General features: G+C 50.7%; 1 protein-coding gene and 1 pseudogene across 10 annotated transcripts in view; both read right to left on the bottom strand.

Moving 5' to 3' along the window:
- The window catches only part of PBX4 (PBX homeobox 4), a 57,187-nt gene that overhangs the window by 5,097 nt on the left and 29,050 nt on the right, over nt 1-23,040 (bottom strand). For 8 of the 9 annotated variants that reach the window (XR_002518930.2, XM_009193968.4, XM_009193975.4 and 5 more), the window contains 3 exons: nt 3,346-3,593; nt 2,869-3,059; nt 2,199-2,334 (listed from right to left, as the gene is read on the bottom strand). Coding sequence is in view for 7 of the 9 variants with exons in the window: in XM_009193968.4 (XP_009192232.1) it covers nt 2,199-2,334; nt 2,869-3,059; nt 3,346-3,593 (575 nt within the window). In the remaining 2 variants the exon portion in view is untranslated. Of the gene's footprint in view, nt 1-220; nt 2,335-2,868; nt 3,060-3,345; nt 3,594-23,040 lie in introns of all 9 variants that reach the window. The other variant, XR_002518931.2, reaches the window with a different exon arrangement.
- On the bottom strand, nt 19,603-21,137 carry LOC103879995 (annotated as a pseudogene). The gene has a single exon (XR_640831.4). The product of XR_640831.4 is annotated as a PHD finger-like domain-containing protein 5A pseudogene (transcript).

Genomic DNA, 23,040 nt, shown 5'->3' with positions numbered 1-23,040 from the left:
AGGCACGGGGTTTCACCATGTTGGCCAGGCTGGTCTCGAACTCCTGACCTCAGGTGATTCGTCTGCCTTGGCCTCCAAAGTGCTGGGATTTCAGGCATGAGCCACCATGCCTGGCCAACATTTTTTTCTTTGGTGTACTTACATTATCCTTGCAATGTTAACTGTAAAAAGAAGGATCCCTGTCTGTGTGCTCTCTGTTCTAAAAATAGTGTCTGCCTACCCCTGGGGTGTGAGCAGCCTTCTCTGGATCCATATGGGAGGCCCCAGAGGCTCCATCCTGGTTGAAGCGGCCCTGGTTGTCCTCCAGACAATTGTTCCTTGGGGGCCAAATGTCTCACGCTTCTCCAAGGGCCTTGAAGACCCAGAGGTGCGGCCCCTTGTTCCAGCTCTGGCCTTTTTTCTGACACCACAGCAGATCCCGATGAGCAGAGTGAGATGTGACTATGACCTCAGGATGTTTTGCTGCCTGCGTGACCCCAAGGGGTTCCAATTGCTCTCTGTCACAGAGACTTGACTGGACTTAGCCTGAATTGGGGCAGAGCGTGATGGTGAAGGACTAGAAACTCAGCCCCTCCAACTACAAAGTAGGGAGGGCTGTGGTGACATGCAGCAAGCCATGCTGTGGGTCAGCGCCTGCCATTACTGCTGCCAGAGGCTGTGGGGCTGTGCCTGTCCGGGTGGGAGGGCGGCACCCAGGCTCTGTTCCATACACTCATGCTGCCGCGGCGGTATGGCCTGGACCTGGCTTGCTGCTGTAGGCTGTCTGGACTTACTGTTCCCATGCTAAAACCTTCAGAAATGTTTCTTAGCCTCTTGGTCTTAGTGTCTCCCTCCTTCATCCCCAGTTCCACAGAGGACACTGGTGGCTGCCTACCAGGCTATAGAGTCAGGGATTGTGAGCTCAGGGGGTTCATACTCCCTACCACATCACCTTAGGGACCTCACACTCCACAGCATCCCCCAGGGAACTCACACTCCACCTCAATCACCTCAGGGAGCTCACACTCCATCTGGATCCCTCAGGGAGCTCACACCCCCCTGTATCCCTCAGGGAGTTTACACTCCACCTCAATCACCTCAGGGAGCTCACACTCCATCTGTATCCCTCAGAGAGCTCACACTCTATCTGTATCCCTCAGGGAGCTCACATCCCATCTGTAACCCCCAGGGAGCTCACACTCCATCTGTATCCCTCAGAGAGCTCACACTCCATCTGTATCCCTCAGGGAGCTCACACCCCGTCTGTATCCCTCAGAGAGCTCACACTCCGTCTGTATCCCTCAGGGAGCTCACACTCCGTCTGTATCCCTCAGAGAGCTCACACTCCATCTGTAACCCCCAGGGAGCTCACACTCCATCTGTATAGTTCAGGGAGCTCACACTCCATCTGTATCACTCAGGGAGCTCACACTCCATCTGTATCCCTTAGGGAGCTCATACCCTGTCTGTATCCCTCAGAGAGCTCACACTCCATCTATATCCCTCAGGGAGCTCACACTCCATCTGTATCCCTCAGGGAGCTCACACTCCATCTGTAACCCCCAGGCAGCTCACACTCCATCTGTATCCCTCAGGGAGTTCACACTCTGTCTGTAACCCTCAGGGAGCTCACACTCCACAGCATCACCTCTGGGACCTCGCATTCCATCTGCATCCCTCAGGAAGTTCCCAGGTCTCTCTGTGGGTGCACTTGCACCCCTGCCTCACAGATGAAGGGGGAGAGTGCTAGAGTCCCACATTTGTAATGCAGAGCCTGAATCTGAGCCAGTCTGGCTGACTCACAGTAGGGAGACTTGGCTCCTGTTCCACACGTTTTTTGTTTTTCAGAGATAGGGTCTTACTCTGTCATCCAGGGTAGAATGTAGTGACGCCATCATAGCTCACGGCAGCCTCACCCTCCTGGGCTCAAGTGATCCCCTCACCTCAGCATCCCAAGTTGCTGAGACCATAGGTACACATCACCAAGCCCAGCTAATTTTTTAAATTTTTTGTAGAGACAGTGTCTCACTATGTTGCCCAGGCTGGTCTTGAACTCCTGGACTCAAGCAGCCCTCCTACCTCATCCTCCCAAAGCACTGGGATTCCAGCAGCCGTGCCTGGCCTCTGCACACATTTAGCGAACTTCCCTGGGTGTCCCCATGGGACCTAATCATCCACTCCTCCCAGGCGTGGGGAGGCATGGCAGGAGAGAACGTCACCTGGGAGACAGTGATGCCGCCCTTCCTGGCCAGCTCTTCTTTGGCTTCTTCGCTGGGGTAAGGGTTGTTCAAATGGGAGTAAAAATACTCATTCAGCACTTCCGTCGCCTGCTTGCTGAAATTCCGCCGCTTGCGCCTGCAAAAACAGCCAGCCTTCGTCGGCGTTAATATGCTAGGACTCTAGTACCACCCCCACCTCTAGTTCTGAGTATGATTTTCCAGTAGTTCTGAAAACAGCAATCACTTGAGGTTAGGAGTTCGAGACCAGTCTGGTCAATATAGTGAAACCCCCTCTACTAAAAACACAAAAATTAGCCGGGCATGGTGGCGGGTGCCTGTAATCCCAGCTACTTGGGAGGCTGAAGCAGGAGAATCGCTTGAACCCAAGAGGCAGAGCTTACAGTGAGCCGAGATCGCGCCACTGCACTCCAGCCTGGGCACCAGCATGAGACTCAGTCTCAAATAAATAAATAAATAAAACCAAAACAAAATAAAAATAAATAAAAATGAAAACAGCAATACTTCGGGCCTTCCTCCCAAGACGCTGTGTGAGGCCTCCAACCGTGACTGCGGACACAGCCTCCAGGGCTGTCTTCAACCCAAGCCAGCACTACTTCCCTCCAGTCCCTCAGAGCCAGCGCTTGAGGTCTCGGGTGCATGCGGCCCTGACCTGGCATCAAGCAGCCGCGAGCGCAGGGTCATCACCGCCTCACAGGTGCTCTGCTTCAATTGCATCTGGATGGCGCTGAACTTGCCGTGAATGGCGCCGACCATGCGCTCAATCTCCTTAGGGGAGACGGGCCTCATCCTGCTCTGCTCCTGGAGGAGGTTGGTGACGTGTGTGGTGAACTCACGGCATGCCTGGGGTGGGAGCACAGACACGCCGGCCTGTGACAAGGCAGCAGGGTGGCACGGGGCAGCAGGTTCCACAGCGGAGCGGCCGCCTGCCACCCCCTGTGGCTCACACACCGGCGGGTGACTGTTAAGTAAATGGAAAGGGCTTTCAGTAAAAATCGGCCACCTCTGCAGTGACCAACTGCATGGACTCCCTGTTCTGCACCACGAAAGAAAGGTGGTTAGCGTTCCGTGTTTCGCTTTGACAAATGCGCATTCACATGACAGAAACTCTTCCATGCAGAAAGATCACCTGTTCATATTTCTCTAGCTCAGAGTGGTAAATCTGTCGGATCTGGGACAGCTTGGCCCTGTAGTCAGAGTGCTCAATGCTATTGTCATTTGGACAGCCACCTGGTGTTGCTGTGCTGGCCCCGGCCACCGCTCCTCCTCTTTCTCTCTTCTCGGGCCTGCACACGCCCTCGGCCAGCAGCATGTTATCCAGCCTCAGGAGCTGGGCGTCAGGGGGATCTTCGTCCTGAATGCCACGGATGCTTACCACTAGATAAGAGAGACGGGGACAAATCACAATTCATTTTCTGGAGAGAAAACAAACCATGAGAACATGTGAGCACTGGCGTTATGTCTGAAGATTTTTGCATAGAACCCTTTGGGAGAAAGGAATACTCCACTTTATCACCAAATTAGATGATGGACACTGAGCACCCCGCTAAGACATGGGTCCAAGTGCCATCCTCAGAGCGCAGTCTGGGGAGGAATGGGGAGAGACAGGTCGCAGTTTGGCGTGGCCCATGAGGGCAAACCTTGGCCACAGCTGTGTGCACGCAGCAGGGCCAGGCAGGCGCCTGTTGCTGGGGACACCTGAACCCCTGAACCGAGTCTCCAGAAGTGCTGGGGAAGAGGGGGCACCCGAGATGCTGCACACTGATAAAGGTAAGTGGCAGGCTGGCACCGGCAGCGTGGCTGGCCTGGGCCCAGGACTGTGCAGTTGTAGGCCTGTTGTGGCTGGTGGGTGGGGGGGGTGTGTGTTGGGTGGGGGTGCTGTTATAAAGCTAGAGAGGAAAAGCCTGATGAAGAAAGTGCCAGAAAAGATAAAATAACCCACTGAAAGATTTTAAGCAGAGAAACAAGATAATTACTGGACCCTACAATTTGGAAAAGCCATTGCAGCTCTGCAGAGAGGGGACCTGCACAGGGGCAGGGCTGGACTGCAGGGGAAGCAGTCAAGGGGCAGCCACCATCAAGGTATACACAGCTATGGGGTCTGCAGGTCAGCTATGGGGCAGTCAGAGAACCCCCAGGATTCGAGCCCTGAGACACAGGTGTCAGAGAAGAGTCCAGGGTCATTCCCAGATTCTGCCATGGGCAGCACAGCCAATGGCGCCCCATTCTCCCAAGTAAAAAGCCTGGAGCTGCAGCTTGCGCAGGTGGGGCTGGGTGAAAAGGTGGCTTCAAGGCCAGGCACAGCGGCTCACGCCTGTAATCCTAGCACTTTGGGAGTTGAGGCGGGCAGATCACTTGAGGTCAGGAGTTTGAGACCAGCATGGCCAACATAGTGAAACCCTGTCTCTACTAAAAATACAAAAATTAGCCAGACGTGGTGATGTGCGTCTGTAATCCCAGCTACTCAAGAGACTGAGGCAGGATAATTGCTTGAACCCGGGAGGCAGAGGATGCAGTGAGCTGAGATCTTGCCACTGCACTCTGGCCTGGGGGACAGAGAGAGACCCGGTCCCCTCCCAAAAAAAAGAAAAAAAAAAAGGTTTATCTTAGAATCAGGCTTTTTTTTTTTTTTTTTTTTTTTTTTTGACATGGAATCTCACTCTGTCACCCAGGCTGGAGTGCAATGGTGTGATCTCCGCTCACTGCAACCTCCGCCTCCCAGGTTCAAGCGATTCTCCTGCCTCAGCCTCCTGAGTAGCTGGGACTACAGGTGCATGCTACCACGCCCGGCTAATTTTTGTATTTTTAGTAGAGACAAGGTTTCACTATGTTGGCCAGGCTGGTCTCGAACTCCTGACCTCATGATCCGCCTGCCTTGGCCTCCCAAAGTGCTGGGATTACAAGCGTGAGCCACTGCACCTGGCCTGTTTCTAAAATTTCTATCACCATGTCTATGAAAAATCATTACCAGGAATGAGGGCATCAGGATACATCCCCTTGGGAGGCTGAACTGTATCGGAGTGGATATTCCTCAAACTGCTTTTGTGAATATCACTCAAGCTTGGCTCTCTCTCTTCATAGACACCCTCCTCTGCCTCCACGTACTTATTTAAGCAGACACTTCAGGCTATACTTGGTGCTGGCTCCCTGCAGCCTGTGGCCACTGTGGCCCTTGGCCTCAGAGCTTCAGAAAATACCCCCTTCTCCCCGAGTGCCAGGCTGAACTGCAGGTTCCCGCCACCTCATACTCAAGGCCCCTCACCACCAGCTCACTCAGTCTCTTTGGGCTACACCGAGGCTCTTTCTGAAATGGCTAAAGGAAAAGTGTCCCTTTTATCGGCTGGCAGTCAGCCTTCCAGTTTGGAGGCCCAATTTCCGTCCCCCCCCCCCTTTTTTTTTTTTTAAGACAGAGTCGGCCGGGCGCGGTGGCTCAAGCCTGTAATCCCAGCACTTTGGGAGGCCGAGACAGGCGGATCACGAGGTCAGGAGATCAAGACCATCCTGGCTAACACGGTGAAACCCCGTCTCTACTAAAACATACAAAAAAACTAGCCAGGCGAGGTGGCGGGCGCCTGTAGTCCCAGCTACTCGGGAGGCTGAGGCAGGAGAATGGCGTAAACCCGGGAGGTGGAGCTTACAGTGAGCCGAGATCTGGCCACTGCACTCCAGCCTGGGCGACGGAGCGAGACTCCATCTCAACAAAAAAAAGACAGAGTCGCTCTCTGTTGCCCAGGCTCGGGGGCAGTGGTGCGATCTCAGCTCACTGCAGTCTCCACCTCCTGGGCTCAAGCAATTCTCCTACCGCAGCCTCCCAAGTAGCTGGGATTACAAGCATGCACCACCACACCTGGCTAATTTTTGGGTTTTTTTGTTTTTTCTTTCAAGAGAATTAAATCGTTTATTGATTACAACTTTTATATTTTTAGTAGAGATGGGATTTCACCATGTTGAACAGGCTGGTCTCGAACTCCTGACTTCAGGTGATCCGCCCACCTCGGCCTCCCAAAGTGCTGGGATTACAGGCGTGAGCCCCCACACCCAGCCTGGAGACCCAGTTTTCTTTCTTTTTTTTTTTTTTTGAGACGGAGTCTGGCTCTGTCGCCCAGGCTGGAGTGCAGTGGCCGGATCTCAGCTCACTGCAAGCTCCGCCTCCTGGGTTCACGCCATTCTCCCGCCTCAGCCTCCCGAGTAGCTGGGACCACAGGCGCCCGCCACCTCGCCCGGCTAATTTTTTGTATTTTTTAGTAGAGACGGGGTTTCACCGTGTTAGCCAGCATGGTCTTGATCTCCTGACCTCGTGATCCGCCCATCTCGGCCTCCCAAAGTGCTGGGATTACAGGCTTGAGCCACCGCGCCCGGCGAGACCCAGTTTTCTAACAATCTTACTTCATCTTCAAGAAGCTCCACCATCTTGGCTAACACGGTGAAACCCCATCTCTACCAAAAATACAAAAAAAAATTAGCCAGGCGTGGTGGCGGGCACCTGTAGTCCCAGCTACTTGGGAAGCTGAGGCAGGAGAATGGCGTGAACCCGGGAGTGGAGCTTACAGTGAGCCAAGATTGCGTCACTGCACTCCAGCCTGGGCGACAGAGCGAGACTGTCTCAAAAAAAAATAAAAAAGCTCCAGCTGTCTGTTTTAGTTCCTCCCACCGCCAGCACCCATGAGCAAGGACAGCCCACTTGAAATGATGCTCATGGGGTGCTGTGCCCACAATCTGGGTCTTACAGATATGGGTGACAGTCACAGTAAGTGGACACCCTCGGAGAGCCAGGTAAAGGCTGCTCCCAGAATTAGCCTGTGTTTGCCTATACCTTGTAATGACGCTCCCCTCTCCTCCTAATCTCTCCTGGCTCAAAACAGACAATGGCTGTCCTCTCGGTTTTCCCTTTGTTTTCAAATCCTATTGATTCCGCCTCAACAATCAACTTTCCACTTACCCCTCCCTGGGCCCCTACTATGCTAACCCTCTCCTGCCCTTTGTGACCTGTGGAGGAAAGTCTCTCCCCTCCCATCCCTCATGCACACCTGCAGGCCGACCCTCTTCAAACACATCATGCCGCTCTTTTGTTCAAAAGAAACCCAGTCTCTAACATTCTTCTGGACCTGCCTTTGGAACTGTTTCCTCGCGGAGCCTTGCACGGCCTCTGACAAGCACAGATGTCCCACATGCCCCTGAATCTTGTTCAGCAGCAACTTCCTGAGCACCCGTGGAGGTCCCGGCCAGGCGTCATTCGTGGGCGGAGGATACACAGGACCCAGTCCCTGCACACAGGAACCCCGGCATGCTCTGACAGCCGGGGCGAGGAAAGCCACCTCCACACCTTCCATTACAGGCCCAGTTGAAACAGGGAAAGGAGCACAGTCAATGTTGGCACATGCAGCTTAATGAGAGTGTGTGTTCATGTGGGTGTGAAATGCAGGGCTGCCGCAGAATATGTGGCATTCTTTCATTCATTCATTTATGTATTTAGGGGCCAGGCAAGGGGGCTTATGTCTATAATCCCAGCACTTTGGGAGGCTGAGGTGGTAGGATTGCTTGACCTCTGGAGTTTGAGACCAGCCTGGGCAACATGGTGAGATCCTGTCTCTAAAAAAATTTTTTTTTTTTCTTGAGACGAAGTCTCGCTCTGTTGCCAGGCTGGATGCCGTGGCACGATCTTGGCTCACTGCAACCTCTGACTCCCTGGTTCAAGTGATTCTCCTGCCTCAGCCTCACAAGTAGCTGGGATTACAGGCACGCGCCACCATGCCCAGCTAATTTTAGTATATTTAGTAGAGATGGGTTTTCACCACGTTGGCCAGGATGGTCTCGATCTCCTGACCTCGTGATCTGCGCACCTTGGCCTCCCAAAGTGCAGGCACCACACTAAATGTTGAGGATTTTTATTGTATTTATTATTTTGGGGGTCTGTCTTTGTTGCCTAGGGTGGAATATAGTAGCATCATCATAGCTTTCTGTAACCTCGACCTCCTGGGGTCAAGCAATCCCCTTGCCTCAGCTTCCTGAGTAGTTGGAACTATACACATGCCACCACACCTGGCTAATTTTTTATTTTTGTAGAGATGGGGTCTCACTATGTTACCCAGGCTGGTCTCAAACTCCTGGCCTCAAGCGAGCCTCCACCTTGGTCTCCCAAAGTGCTGGGATTATAGATGTGAGCCACCACAGCTGGCCTGAGGATTTTTAAAAAATATAACAAAACCCACAGGACTTACTGTCCTCCAGTTAAAACTCTCAAATTATAGTGAGAGGCTGAGGCGGGCGAATCACCTGAGGTCAAAAGTTCAAGACCAGCCTGGCCAACAGGGTGAAACCCCATCTCTACTAAAAATACAAAAATTAGCTGAGCATGGTGATACACGCCTGTAATCCCAGCTGCTCGGGAGACTGAGGTTGCAGTGGGCCAAGATCGCGCCACGACACTCCAACCTGGGCAACAGAGACTCTATGTTAAAGAACAAAAACAAGAACAAAAAAGCTCTCAAATTAAAGTGAGAACACCTGTGCCTTTCCAATTACTCTTCAAGGGGTATGCATTGTACAGCATTTCTGGAGAAGAGTTTTGAGATACTGGTTAACCTTGAAAAACTGCATAATCTTTAATCTCCAAATTCCCATTCTGTACCTAGAATTTATCCTATGGGGTACTGACACCTACAAAGATGTATTTACAGGAGGCACAGTGTTTGTAATCGTGGGGAACCAGAAGGGTGCAGATGTGCATGACTTTGGGCACAGACAGCATACCTGTCACCCTCGGGCCCTGTGATGTCACCTGTGAGTCTTTTGAGGGTGCCATTATGAGGCAATCAGATGTGATAAGGCTTTCTTTTTTTTTTTTTTTTTAGACAGAGTCTCACTCTGTCACCCAGGCTGAAGTGCAGTGGCGCAATCTCAGCTCACTGCAAGCTCCGCCTTCCGGGTTCACGCCATTCTCCTGCCTCAGCCTCCTGAGTAGCTGGGACTACAGGTACCTGCCACCACGCCCGGCAAAAACAAACAAACAAACAAAAAGATTATGCATTTTTGAGGCCAGGTGCGGTAGCTCACGCCTATAATTCCAGCACTTTGGGAGGCTGAGGCAGGCGCATCATTTGAGGCCAGGAGTTCGAGACTAGCCTGGCCAACACGGTGAAAACCCATCTCTACTAAAAAAAAAAAAAAAAAAAAAAAAATGCATTTTTGCTATATACGTATTATGAGCAGAAGCAAAACTTAAAAAGCTAAGTTACCAAGGAGAACCGCCGTGCCTTAGTCGCCACCATCAGTCTATGCTGGGGACATCTGCCCTGCCAGCTGCCACTTGGGTGGCGCCTACAACAGCTCCCTCAGCACCGTGCCTTTGTGCTCCCCGTACACTGCTGCTAGCCTAATTATGGTCATTAGACATGCGTTACCATCAATTACAGCAAGCTCAGTTCCGGTGACTGTTCCAGAGCTTCTCAGCTGTGCTCCTCAGCTCCCCCAGGGCCCTTCACTGGCAGGCAGGGAGGCTGGAGGTACCAGAAGCTCGGTTCAGGGATACCATCTGTTAGAGGCATTCACATGGGGAAACAGACCTGAAACAAAGGCATCCCCCTCCTCAAACTGCCAGGTTTCCTTCTGTTCCCAACTTACTGTGTGTGACAGAAACCCCAGTAAATCAAACAATGACATAAAATAAAATCGGGATTATGTTTTTCTAAGAAACAATATGGCAATGCTGTGAGCCGAATGTTTGTGTTACCTCCAAATTCACATGTTGAAGCCCTAAGTCTCAACATGACTATTTGGAGGTGGGGCTTTTAGGAGGTGATTAAGGTTAAATGAGGTCATAAGGATATAGCCCTGATCTGACAGGATTAATGTCCTGATGGGCAGAGACCCCAGAGAGCTCGCTTTCCCTCAGAGGTCATGTGAGCTCACAGCAAGATGGCGGCCGCCTACAAGCCAAGAGAAAAGGCCTCATAATGAACTTTACCTGGCCAGCACCTTCGTCTGGGACTTTCTAGGCCCCAGAACTGTGAGAAATAAGTTTCTACTTTGTAAATCACCCAGTCTGTGGCATTTTGTTAGGGCGGCCTGAGTAGATTAAGAAAGGAACATAACCCCACGTTGCTTTAATTTTTCTCCTCAGGAACAAAGATGTGAGGAAAAGCAGAAGGCTCAGAGGGGACCCTCCCTTGCCCTGACTTCCCCAAGCTGCTCACCTGCCCCCCTCACCCACTCAGCAGTGCTCTCACTTGGCAGCGGGCTATGCTCCTGCCTCCTTGCCACAGCAAGTGGGAACCATCTCTGGGACCCCAGCCCCCCAGGGAGAAGACTAACCCATGGATTAAATCAGGTGCCCTGACTGACCCCTTGGGTCTGCCACTTTTCAGTCATGTGGCTGTCAATGGTCACTGCTGGATGCAGGCCCCAGTTTTGAATGGAGCTGCTGCAGGCACCTGACTGGATGGAATTACATAGAACCACAGGCCCGGCACGGAGCGCATCAGGGTGTGGGACTAACCAAAACACTCACCTCACGCCCTCCCTGCTGTCTCAAATCAGCAAGAAGCTGGCCCCTCAAAAGCAGAGGCAGGGCCTCCTGTGCCAATCAATCGATCGTGGAGGCTGAGCCTCCTCCCCATCTCCCCCTACCATCCACAACCGGAATGAGCACTGGAGACGGATTAAACTGTGGAATCTGAAACAGAGGGTTGACGCCTGGTGAGAGGCAGCCAAACCTCTCTCTGAGGAGTCCTTTGGTGACAGAGAACCCAAGCCTAGTGTGCGACCTGAGTCGCAGTGGGCACCCATAGTCATAGCTTGCTCCGATCACACAGGCGCAGGCGCAGACACGCACATCCACCTGCCCTTGGGTCCACCCACCAAGTCTGGAAGTGACAGTGCCGGTGACTCTGCACAGGTGAAAACTGACATTAAGGAGAAAACATGGGGACTTCCTGCTTTCTAGAAACCTTTCGAGGCTTTTTCAGTCACTTCCTGAGCACCTACTGAGTGCTGGGCCTGAGCTTTGAGGATGACAAGTGGCTGCTGCTTGCCCTGGGGGGATAAGAACCAGGGTCTTGCTGCTGCTACCAGGATCTCCTACGCTACCGGCCTCCTGAGCAGTGGCCCTTGGAAAGAACGGGGCCACTGGCCACAGCTCTGCCAGTGGGATCCAGCGCGGTAACTGGGACCTGGGCTGAGGTTAACTTTCCTGTCCCGATTTTCAGAATGAGAGCTCAACTTCCATCAGCTCCAGCTTATCTTGTAGTCAAAGAGCCAAAGGTAATAAGGAAATAAGTTCTACAAGGAATTCTGGCAAGGAGTCACTCTCATGTTGTGAGGGTGCTTCCTCCCTAAACAAGGCCTCTGATATTGGAGGACAGGGATAGGGGAGGCAGGTGATAAATAACCTTCTGTACTTAGACCCCAACTGCTTAAAAGAGAAAACACCAGCTATTGGGAAGGTCACTCAGGCAGGAGTGCAGTGGCACAATCTCAGCTCACTGCAGCCTTGACTTCGTGGGCTCAAGTGATCCTCCCGGCTCAGCCTCCTGAGTAGCTGGGGCTACAGGCATGCGCCACCCTGCCCAGTTAATTTTTAAATTTTTTTGTGGAGATGAGGTTTTGCCATGTTGCCCAGGCTGGTCTTGAACTCCTGGATTCAAATGATCCTCCGGCCTTGGCCTCCCAAAGTGCTAGGATTACAGGCATAGACCACTACACCCAGCCGGATTTTACCTTGTTTAGGACTCCTAGAAAGGTGATCTGTCCTCTGGGCCAGCCCACACCGGTCACCTGTCTACAGCGAGGCCAGCATAGACACCAGCATCTGCACGTGGAAATGTATTGCAATTTGACAGAGTAATTTGACGTCTACTGAATTTAACACAACTTTTGGCCTTACTGACTTGTATGTCTGTTTTATTTTTCCTTTCTTTTCCCCAGTAGTTCATCTTGCTTCTGTTTTACATGGCCACCATGCTGGGGTGGCCAAAACCCTGCCTGAGGCTGGAGGGCCCTGAAGGCTGAGCCTGAGCGGCTGCTTGAAACTCCGATGAGCCTCTGAACCACCCCAGTCCCAGATCCAAACTCTCAGGGCCCATAAGAACTGGGGTGGAAGAGTCCAGAATTGAGAGTAAACCTATTTCCTCGCACACATCTGTAGGATGCCTGCTTCCCCTCTGCGTCATTACTGTCTTTCGGGTGGCAGTGGCATTGCCACCTGGAAAGAGCCAGAGTTCCGCGTTCCTGTGTCCAGGTGATGACACAGGGCAGAGCGCCTGCTCCAGCGCTTCCAGTGGAGAAAACGCCAGGACACCAAACAAGGAAGGGGAGACAAAGACCACGCTGCAGCAGGAGCGACCTACTCACTTTGGGAGACCTGTTCGGTGGGAAGCAGGCCTGTCTAACCCCAAGAATGCCAGCCCAGGGGTGTCAGGAAGGCTGTGGCAACCCAGGCCATGCAGTGCTGCCATTGGTTTTGGGAGCTGAGGGACTAGATGAGGTTACTGGCCAAGGAGAGTGTTCCTTGGCCCAGGAGAGTGCCCTGGGATGTGAAGAACATCATGGGGTAGCCCCAGCAGGAGGTTGGGGAGCCCAACACTGTGAAGGCAGAAGGCCAGCAGGACTCTTCCATGAGAACCCAAGGCCCCCTACCTTTGGGATCTGGCCTCATTTGCTCCTGGCACCTCCTCCCACCCCCCAAACCCTGCTGCTGCTGGCTCCTCTCACCTCTAAGCTCCAATCTAGCTTCCCAGTGATATGGGAGTGGGGCAGGGAAGTGCTGGGTAGAGAAGGGCGGGGTCCCTAGCAAGGGCTCCACCCTCGGACCTAAGTGAGAACAAGCATTTCTGTTCTCGTGGCCAAAAAGTTGCCTTTTGGCCTGCCACGCCCCCCATCTTGTGCCCAAATAAGCCTGAGACCTTAAGCAGACACACACAAGCAGCTGGACGTCGAGAGGAACACACTAGCAGAACACACCAATAGACGCTGGCGGGCCATTGAAGGCGGAACGATGTGGACGCCTCGGGAAGTCCAGGAGAGCCCAGTCGCTGAGCAGCCCAACTCCAGGGCAAGACCACCTTCCCAATCCAACCCCCTTTGGGCTCCCCATCCATCTGCTGAGAGCTACCTACACCACTCAACAAAACCTTGTACTCGTTCTCCAAGCCCACATGTGATCCGATTTTTCCAGTACACTAAGGCAAGAACCCCAGAATAGAGAAAGCCCTTTATCCTTGAGATAGGGCAGAGGGTCTAACTGAGCTGATTAACACAAGCCACCTGCGGACAGGGACAGCTAAGCTGAAAGAGCACACTGTAACGCACGCCCACTGGGGCTTTGGGAGCTGGAAACACAATGCTAAGCACTGAGCTGCTGCTATGGGGTTGGAGCTCACGCTTCCCCCACCTGCTCCCCCGCATGCTCCCCACTAGGGCTTTGAGCTGCCGGGCACCGAATAAGTGAGCCACACCCCTGTCGCACACCCCCTACAAGGGGGAGAAGGGAACACTCCTGTTTCACCAGGGCTCCAGGAACACCAAGCTCAGGCCCGAGTCATGAGCTCTTTCCCAGCAAGAAAGCGGAGGTGGACTGGGCACAGTAGCTCATGCCTGTAATCCCAGCACTTTAGGAGGCCGAAGCAGGTGGATCATGAGGTCAGGGGTTTGAGACCAGCCTGACCAACATGGTGAAACCCCTTCTCTACAAAAAATTAAAAAAAAAAAAAAGTTAGCCGGGCATGGTGGCGGGCACCTGTAGTCCCAGATACTCAGGAGGCTGAGGCAGGAGAATCGCTTGAACCCAGGAGGTGGAGATTGCAGTAAGCCGAGATCGTGCCATTGCATTCCAGGCTGGGTGAGAGTGAGACTCCGTCTCAAAAAAAAAGAAAGCAGATGTGTCCCATCAGTCAGGTCCTGGCTCACACATGTCCCCAGAAGCTGTCCCTCCCTTCTGCTGGCCCCATCTCTCTACTCTATGGCCCTGAGGGTGCATGGCTGTCTCTGCTACCTGAGTCTGGAACTGCCCTGCTCACCTGGAAACATCCCATGCCCGGCCTCACAGAATAATGCTCAGAAAACAGGAGCTTGTGCTAAGAAACCCTTCCCTGCCCACATATGAAGGACACTGGGCCATTTTATAGACAGGTGTTACCAGGCTCTCAAAGAAGGAAGGATCACTTTCTCCAACAAACTGCCTCAGAGAACAGAACTAGGAAAAGCCACCCAATCATTGTTTGGAGAACTTTGCTACCAACTTAAGACAGAGTTGAGGGAGAAAATCATAGTACAGTCTCGTTCATGTAATAGGACTGAAATGGCTAAACTGATGATCAAACTGAAGTCGGCCGCATCTGTGTATGTATAAATAAATCATATCCAAGAGGAATTATCTCTGCACACAGGTGCTTTCAAAGTCTACCAGTGTATATCATCAATGTAAATGAAAATGAATGTAAAGAAATGTACATGAAAATCAATGTAAATCACTGCAGTAAGTGAAAGGAGAAAAGCCATAGCTTCAAAGATACAGAAGGCTGGGCGTGGTGGCTCACGCCTGTAATCCCAGCATTTTGGGAGGCCAAGGCGGGTGGATCACGAAGTCAGGAGTTCGAGACCAGCCTGGCCAACATGGTGAAACCCCGTCTCTACTAAAAATAAAAAAATTAGCCAGGCATGGTGGTGGGCATCTGTAATGCCAGCTACTTGGGAGGCTTAGGCAGGAGAATTGCTTGAACCCGGGAGGCAGAGTTTGCAGTAAGCTGAGATCACGCTCCTGCACTCTAGCCTGGGCGACAGGGAGAGACTCTGTCTCAAAAAAAAAACAAAAAAACAAATCAAAACAAAAAAGCCAGGCGTGATGGCTCACGCCTGTAATCCCAACACTTTGGGAGGCTGAGGCAGGTGGATCACCTGAGGTCAGGAGTTGGAGACCAACCTGACCAACATGGTGAAACCCCATCTTTACTAAAAACAGAAAAATTAGCCGGGCGTGGTGGCGGGCGCCTGTGATCCCAGCTACTCGGGAGGCTGAGACATGAGAATAGCTTGAACCCGGAAGGTGGAGCTTGCAGTGAGCCGAGATCGCACCATTGCACTCCAGCCTGGGCAACATAGCAAGACTCCATCTCAAAAAAACAAAACCAAACCAAACAAAACAAAGATGCAGAAAGGCCAGGTGCAGTGGCTCACACCTGTAATCCCAGCATTTTGGGAGGCTGAGGTGGGAAGATCACTTCAGTTCAGGAGTTTGAGACCAACCTGGGCAACACAGCAAAATCCCATCTCTACAAAAAGTTTTTAAAAATGAGTCAGGTGTGGTGGCACACACCTGTAATCCCAGCTACTCAGGAAGCTGAGACAGGAAGATTGCTTGAGCCCTGGAGGTTGAAGCTGCAGTGAGCTGTGACTATGCCACTGTACTCCAGTCAGATCCACAAAGCAAGACCCCCTTCCCGGCCAATAAAAAGATACAGAAAATTAACAAAATCAATTAAAACCCTTGGGCAAACCTGGCCAGGCATGGTGGTTCATGCCCTAATCCCAGCACTTTAGGAGGCTGGGGTTGGGAGGGATCACCTGAGGTCAGGAGTTCCAGACCAGCCTGGCCAACATAGTGAAACCCCATCTCTACTAAAAATAGAAAAATTACCTGGGCGTGGTGGCTCACGCCTGTAAACCCACTACTTTGGAAGGTCAAGGCGGGCGGATCACCTCAGGTCAGGAGTTGGAGACCAGCCTGACCAACATGGAGAAACCCCATCTCTACTAAAAATACAAAATTAGCTGGGCGTGGTGGCACACGCCTGTAATCCCAGCTACTCGGGGGCCTGAGGCAGGAGAATCGCTTGAACCCAGGAGGTGGAGGTTGTGAGCCAAGATCATGGCATTGCACTACAACCTGGGCAACAAGAGTGAAACTTTGTCTCAAAAAAAAAAAAAGAAAGAAAAATTAGCTGGGTGTGGTGGCGCGCACCTGTAATCCCAGCTCCTCAGGAGGTAGAGGCTCGAGAATTGCTTGCACCCAAGAGGCGGAGGTTGCAGTGAGCCAAGATTGTGCCACTGCACTCCAGCCTGGGTGACAGAACGAGACTCTGATTCAAAAAAATAAAACCCTTAGGCAAATCAAAGAATAGAAAGAACCTTCCTTAACCTGATAATGGGCATGTCCTCAAACCCCACAGCAAACCCCAGTCTTCCTGGAGATATTTTAGAGCCACTGCTTCAAATCAGACACAGGTAGGCAGGGAGGTCCCTCCTTGGCTCAGACCAGCAGGGTCCAGTCAAGGAGACCAGAAACTCGGGAGTGGGACAGACCAGCAGGCAGCACGGCACCACGAAGATGTGACCCATTCATAGGCTGAAGGGTGTCCCTACAGCTGGAGCCACCCAGAGAGTCATGGATGTAACGGACAACTCCTCCTAACCTCCACACTGCCCCCAACAGACCTCAAGGTGTGGTCTGACACAACCAAGGGCTTTTTACTTTTTTTATTTTTGTTTTTTGTTTTTTTTTTTAGATGAAGTCTCACTCTGTTGCTCAAGCTGGAGTGCAGTGGCACAATCTCGGCTCACTGCAACCTCCACCTCCAGGGTTCAAGCAATTTTCCTGCCTCAGCCTCCCAAGTAGATGGGACTACAGGCATGCCCCACCATGCCTGGCTAATTTTTGTATTTTTAGTAGAGTTGGGGTTTCACTATGTTAGCCAGGCTGGTCTCGAGCTCCTAACCTCGCGAACCGCCCCCCTTGGCCTCCCAAAGGGCTGGGATTACAGGCGTGAGCCACCTTCGGGCCCAAGGGCTGTTTTATCTTATGGTTTCCTGGGCATCATGGGCACTGAGGTTACTCCTTAACTCTAAACAAAGAGACTTCTAGAACCCAGACTGTTTGTATTGAGAACTGCCTGGCTTTACCTTTTAGGCCACATCCCACAGGTTAGTTCATTTAAGTAACATTCTAGGACAGGCACTAGAACAGGCTTTGTTCTGTTCTCTGAGACAGACCAGTCCGGCCAACATGGTGAAACCCCATCTCTACTAAAAATATAAAATTAGCTGGGTGTGGTAGTGCACACCTGTAATCCCAGCTACTTGGGAGGCTAAGGCAGGAGAATCTCTTGAACCTGGGAGGCAGAGATTGAGGTGAGTCAAGATCACGCCACTATACTCCAGCCTGGGTGACAGAGCGAGACTCCATCTCAAAAAAAAAAAAAAAAAAAGTAACATTCTAGATAAATTCTTAAGTCATGGAAGTTTCTCAGATCCACAGGACTTTAAAAAGAATAACCCTTAACAAACACTCATCAGTTTCTGAAATAGTGACTGCCACACACTAGATATTCATCCAACTGAGGGATTATCACACTAGGCAAATCTCCATCATCTCTAATTAAAACATATCACAACCAGTCATAACTGAAGTGTCAGGCCTCTGAGCCCAAGTTAAGCCATCATATCCCTTGTGACCTGCACGTAAACATCCAGATGGCCTGAAGCCACTGAAGATCCACAAAAGAAAGGAAAATAGCCTTAACTGATGACATTCCACCATTGTCATTTGTTTCTTCCCCAACCTAATCAATGTACTTTGTCATCTCCTCCACGCTTAAGAAGGTTCTTTGTAATTCTCCCCACCCTTTAGAATGTACTTTGTGAGATCCACCCGCAGCCCATAAAACATTGCTCCTAACTCCGCTGCGTATCCCAAAACCTGTAAGAACTAATGATAATGCCATCACCCTTTGCTGACTCCTTTTTCGGACTCAGCCCACCTGCACCCAGGTGAAATAAACAGCCATGTTGCTCACACGAAGCCTGTTTGGTGATCTTTTCACACGGACACACGAGAAATGAAGATGCTGGAACCACAACCAAATATGCAAATTTTTTTTTTTTTTTTTTTTTTTTTGAGACGGAGTCTTGCTCTGTCGCCCCGGCTGGAGTGCAGTGGCCGGATCTCAGCTCACTGCAAGCTCCGCCTCCCGGGTTCAGGCCATTCTCCTGTCTCAGCCTCCTGAGTAGCTGGGACTACAGGCGCCCGCCACCTCAGCCGGCTAGTTTTTTGTATTTTTTAGTAGAGACGGGGTTTCACCGTGTTAGCCAGGATGGTCTCGATCTCCTGACCTAGTGAACCGCCCGTCTCGGCCTCCCAAAGTGCTGGGATTACAGGCTTGAGCCACTGCGCCCGGCCCAAATATGCAAATTAATTTCATTTCCATATGTTTACATGTTTGTTAATTAAAACCCTGCAGTTCTGCAATAAACTATTAGGTGATTTTTTTAAAAAGTTCCTACTGTTTTGTACATTTAAAAAATAAATAGGCCGAGCATGTGGTGGTTCATGCCTGTAATCCTAGCACTTTGAGGGACTGAGATGGGAGGATCACTTAAGCCCAGGAGTTCAAGACCAGCCTGGGCAACATAGCAAGACCCCCATCTATAAGAAATACAAAAATTTGCCAGACAAGGTGGCTTGTATCTGTAGTCTCAGCTATTTGAGAGGCTGAGGTGGGAGGATCACCTGAACCTGGGAAGTCAAGAATGCATTGAGCCATGATCACACCACTGTACTCCAGCCTGGGTGACAGAGCAAGACCCTATCTCACAAAATAAACAAACAAACAATTATATGAACTGCTGATGCTGAATAAAAATGATATGCGGTTTAGGCTTGTTTTTCTGTGCTACTGTCCTTGCATGTGGTAACAGGGCAAAAGGAAGACAGTAAAACATTGTAATATGTATTTTTTCAGATGTGCCAGGCAGCACATCTGGAAAAACAAGGCCCCTGTGAGGAGTTGCAAACATTTAAGGGCCACAGCTAAGAAAAACAGCACTTGGCCGGGCACAATGGCTCATGCCTGTAATCCCAGCACTTTGGGAGGCCGAAGTGGACGGATCACAAAGTCAGGAGATTGGGACCATCATGGTTAACACATTAAAACCCCGTCTCTACTAAAAATACAAAAAATTAGCCAGGCATGGTGGCACGTACCTGTAGTCCTGTCTACTCAGGAGGCTGAGGCAGGAGAATCGCTTGAACCCAGGAGGTGGAGGTTACAGTGAGCCGAGATGGCGCCACTGCACTCCAGCCTGGGTGGCAGAGTGAGACTCCACTAAAAAAAAAAAAAGAAAATAAAAAGAAAAACAGGCACCTGCCACCCCGCCCAGCTACATTTTGTTTTTTGACTACCAGAAAATAAACACCACCTTTATTAATATAATAGCAACAGAAAGAGTTTCCAATTTCTCAGAATGAAAATAACATGACACCAGCACAAGTGTTAAAACAGTAAGCCGGGAGTGGTGGCTCACGCCTGTAATACCAGCACTTTGGGAGGCTGAGGTAGGTGGATCACCTGAGGTCAGGATTTCGAGACCACCCTGGCCAACGTGGTGAAGCCCCATCTCTACTAAAAATACAAAAATTAGCCGGGCGTGGTGGTGGGTGCCTATAATCCCAGCTACTTGGGCAACTGAGGCAGGAGAATTGCTTGACCCCGGCAGGTGGAATTTTTGATGAGTCGAGATCAAGCCATTGTACTCCAGCCTGGGTGACAGAGCAAGACTCCGTCTCAAATTAAAAAAAAAAAAAAAAAGAGTAAATGCCATTTCTTGTTCTGATAAGTTCCCACCACACACTGAAGGTTCCTCAAGGACAGCTGCCACCAGAGTTGCTGCAAGAACATGTTTTTCACTGGGCGTAGTTTCACAGTCAACTACTCAAGCAGAAGGCTAAAATATTATTTCTTTTTAGAAGATCCTGGTTGAGGGAGAACATATCAATATGGAGAACAGATCTTTGCTTCTTGAATTCAAGAAAAACCATTAATTAATCTATCAATTTTTCTCTGATACAGTGTGCCAAAGTGCTCTGTGAAGAATCCTTTTCCATCCCTACTACATGTCTGGGTGAAGGGAGAGGAGGGGGTGGCAAGCCGCCAGTACACCAGCAGCCTGCTGGTGATGCTCTGGGCTCTGCTCCCTTTCTGCTGGTAATAGTAGGCATCTTTTCTGGCAGCTGCAGCAGCTTGATGTGGGGTGGCGGGGAGGAGGAGGCCACCCACCAATCACCCTGTTCTTGAAGCCATATTTTTTGTGTTCATAGAAGAGGTCTTAGAGCTCCCCAAATAGACAACTTTGGGCAGCCATCCCTATTCTTCTCCTGGATGGTGCACTCCTTACAATAATAGGCATCAGAGACCCCAGGGCCTCCACAGATCACACTACGCCCCTGGTAAGATCCATAGTTACACTCATCACATAGGCGCACCAGAGTGCAGGGACGCACATAGGAGTCACAAATCACACACTTGCCATCACATTTTTCACACAGTCTTCTGATAGCAACACCAGCCTGCTTGCGGCAAAAGATCAAATCAGGACAATGTTTAGCCATAGTTCCCAACTAAGGTGGCCACCATACAATTCTTGTATTTTTAGTAGAGATGGGGTTTCACCATGTTGGCCAGGCTGGTCTCGAACTCCTGACCTTGTGATCTACCCGCCTCAGCCTCCAAAAGTGCTGGGATTACAGGTGTGAGCCACCGTGTGACCCAATTTTTTCATCTGAAGAAATGCTCTAATTTCAAACAACAACTAATGAGATCCATGGGGGAAAGGTCTAGAAGCTTCAGGAGCTGGGCTACAATCACCATGAGGTATGGTGCCTCTTTGGCTGAGTTTCATACAGGGAGGTAACCAGCCTAGCAACATGCACACTAAACATGACCAACCAATTCCCAACCTGAAAGTCAAAGAGTTTTAGGCCATCCAGTGCCCTGACTACTCTAAAAGGAATTTCCCAAGGAACTGATCTATCAGTAAGTTCACCGGGGCTGGACCGGTTGGCTCATCCCTGTAATCCCAGCACTTTTAGAGGCTGAGAAGGGAGGACTGCTTGAGGACAAGAGTTTAAGACCAGCCTGGGCAACACAGCAAGATCTCATCTCCACAAAAAAATATCCAGGCATGGTGGTGCCCACTTATAGTCCAGCTACTCCAGAGGCTGAAGCGGGAGGATCGCTTGAGCTCGAGAATTCAAAGGAGCAGTGAGCTTTGATCACTCCAGTGCCTCCAGCCTGGGTGACAGAGCGAGATCTTGACTCAAAAAATAAATAAATAAATAAATAAAATGAAAAGAGGCTGGGCGTGGTGGCTCACACCTGCAATCCCAGCACTTTGGGAGGCCGAGGTGGGCAGATCATGAGGTCAGGAGATCCAGACCATCCTGGCTAACATGGTGAAATGCCGTCTCTACTAAAAATACCAAAAATTAGTGGTGTGTGATGGCGGGCGCCTGTAGTCCCAGCTACTCGGGAGGCAGAGGCAGGAGAATGGCGTGAACCCAGGAGGCAGAGTTTGCAGTGAGCCGAGATCACACCACTGCACTCCAGCCTGGGCGACCAAGTGAGACTCCGTCAAAGAAAAAAAAAAAAAAAAAAAAAAAAAAAAAAAAGACAAAGAAAAAGAAAGAAAGAAAAAAAAATTCCGGTCCAGCACAGTGGCTCATGCTTGCTCCTGCCTGTAATCCCAGCACTTTGGGAGGCTGAGGCAGGTGGATCACCTGAGGTCAGGAGTTTGAGACCAGCCTGGCCAACATGGTGAAATTCCGTCTCTACTAAAAATACAAAAATTAGCTGGGCGTGGTGGTGGGCACCTGTAATCCTAGCTACTTGGGAGGCTGAGGCAGGAGACTTGCTTGAACCCGGGAAGTGGATGTTGCAGTAAGCTGAGATTGTGCCATTGCACTCCAGCCTGGGCGACAGAGCGAGACTCCATCTCAAAAGAAAAAAAGAAAAAAGGAAAAAAGAAGTTCCCCAGTATCTCAGTATCTATGGTGTGCCAAGCCCACAACAGGGCAGAGAAGAACCACAGATCTGCCCTGCGCTTTCTTGATGCTGTTCTTCCAGGAGAGGAGTCAGAGGTCAGAAGACAAACCAGAAAACTGCAAGCACACAAGACAGTTTCCGTCAATGGTTAAGCTCTAAAAGGCAGCAAAAAAGTGCTAATTCATAAGAATGTGCGTGTGCACTAAGGCCTTAAGCTACAGGCACACTGTTTTAGATACTGCCCCTAGCAAAGACCCTCAGTCCTTGAGGTGAGCTTTATTGAGATATAATTAACATGCCATAAAATTCACCTGCTTCAAGTGAATAATTCAGTGGTTTTTAGTTTATTCCCAAGGTTGTGCGACCACCACCACTAGCTAACATTCTCATCCTCCCTAAAGATACCCTGTCTCTATGAGCAGTCACTCTCTACTCCCTCTCCCTAGCCCCGGGACAACCACGAGTCTTCCTGTCTCTATGGATTTGCCTGATCTGGACTCTTCATATGGATGGAATCACACAGCACGTGATGTGACATTTCGCATCTGGCTTGTCCTACCCAGCATCATGTTTTCGAGGTGCATCCACGTTGTAGCCTGTGCCAATACTTCATTCCTCTCTACGGCTGAATAATACTCCATTGGATGGATGGACCACGTTTTGTTTTCTTTCTTTTTCTTTGAGACAGAGTCTTGCTCTGTAGCCCAGGCTAGAGAGAATTGGCTCAATCTCAGCTCACTGCAACCTCCGCCTCCCAAGTGCAAGTGATTCTCATGCCTCAGCCTCCTGAATAGCTGGGATTACGGGTATATGCCACCACGCCTGGTTAATCTTTATATTTTTAGTAGAGACAGGGTTTCACCATGTTGGCCAGGCTGGTCTTGAACCCCTGACCTCAAGTGATCCACCCACCTCGGCCTCCCAAAGTACTGGAATTACAGGTATGAGCCACGGCGCCGGGACACACGTTTTGTTTTTCTAGTTATCATGGACATCAGGTTGTTTTCAGATTCCTTAAT

The sequence above is a fragment of the Papio anubis genome, chromosome 20 (assembly GCF_008728515.1).
Source record: "Papio anubis isolate 15944 chromosome 20, Panubis1.0, whole genome shotgun sequence".
NCBI lineage: Eukaryota > Metazoa > Chordata > Mammalia > Primates > Cercopithecidae > Papio > Papio anubis.
The sequence above is the reverse complement of the archived record's forward strand: the minus strand, read 5'-3'. Positions and strand labels throughout refer to the sequence as shown.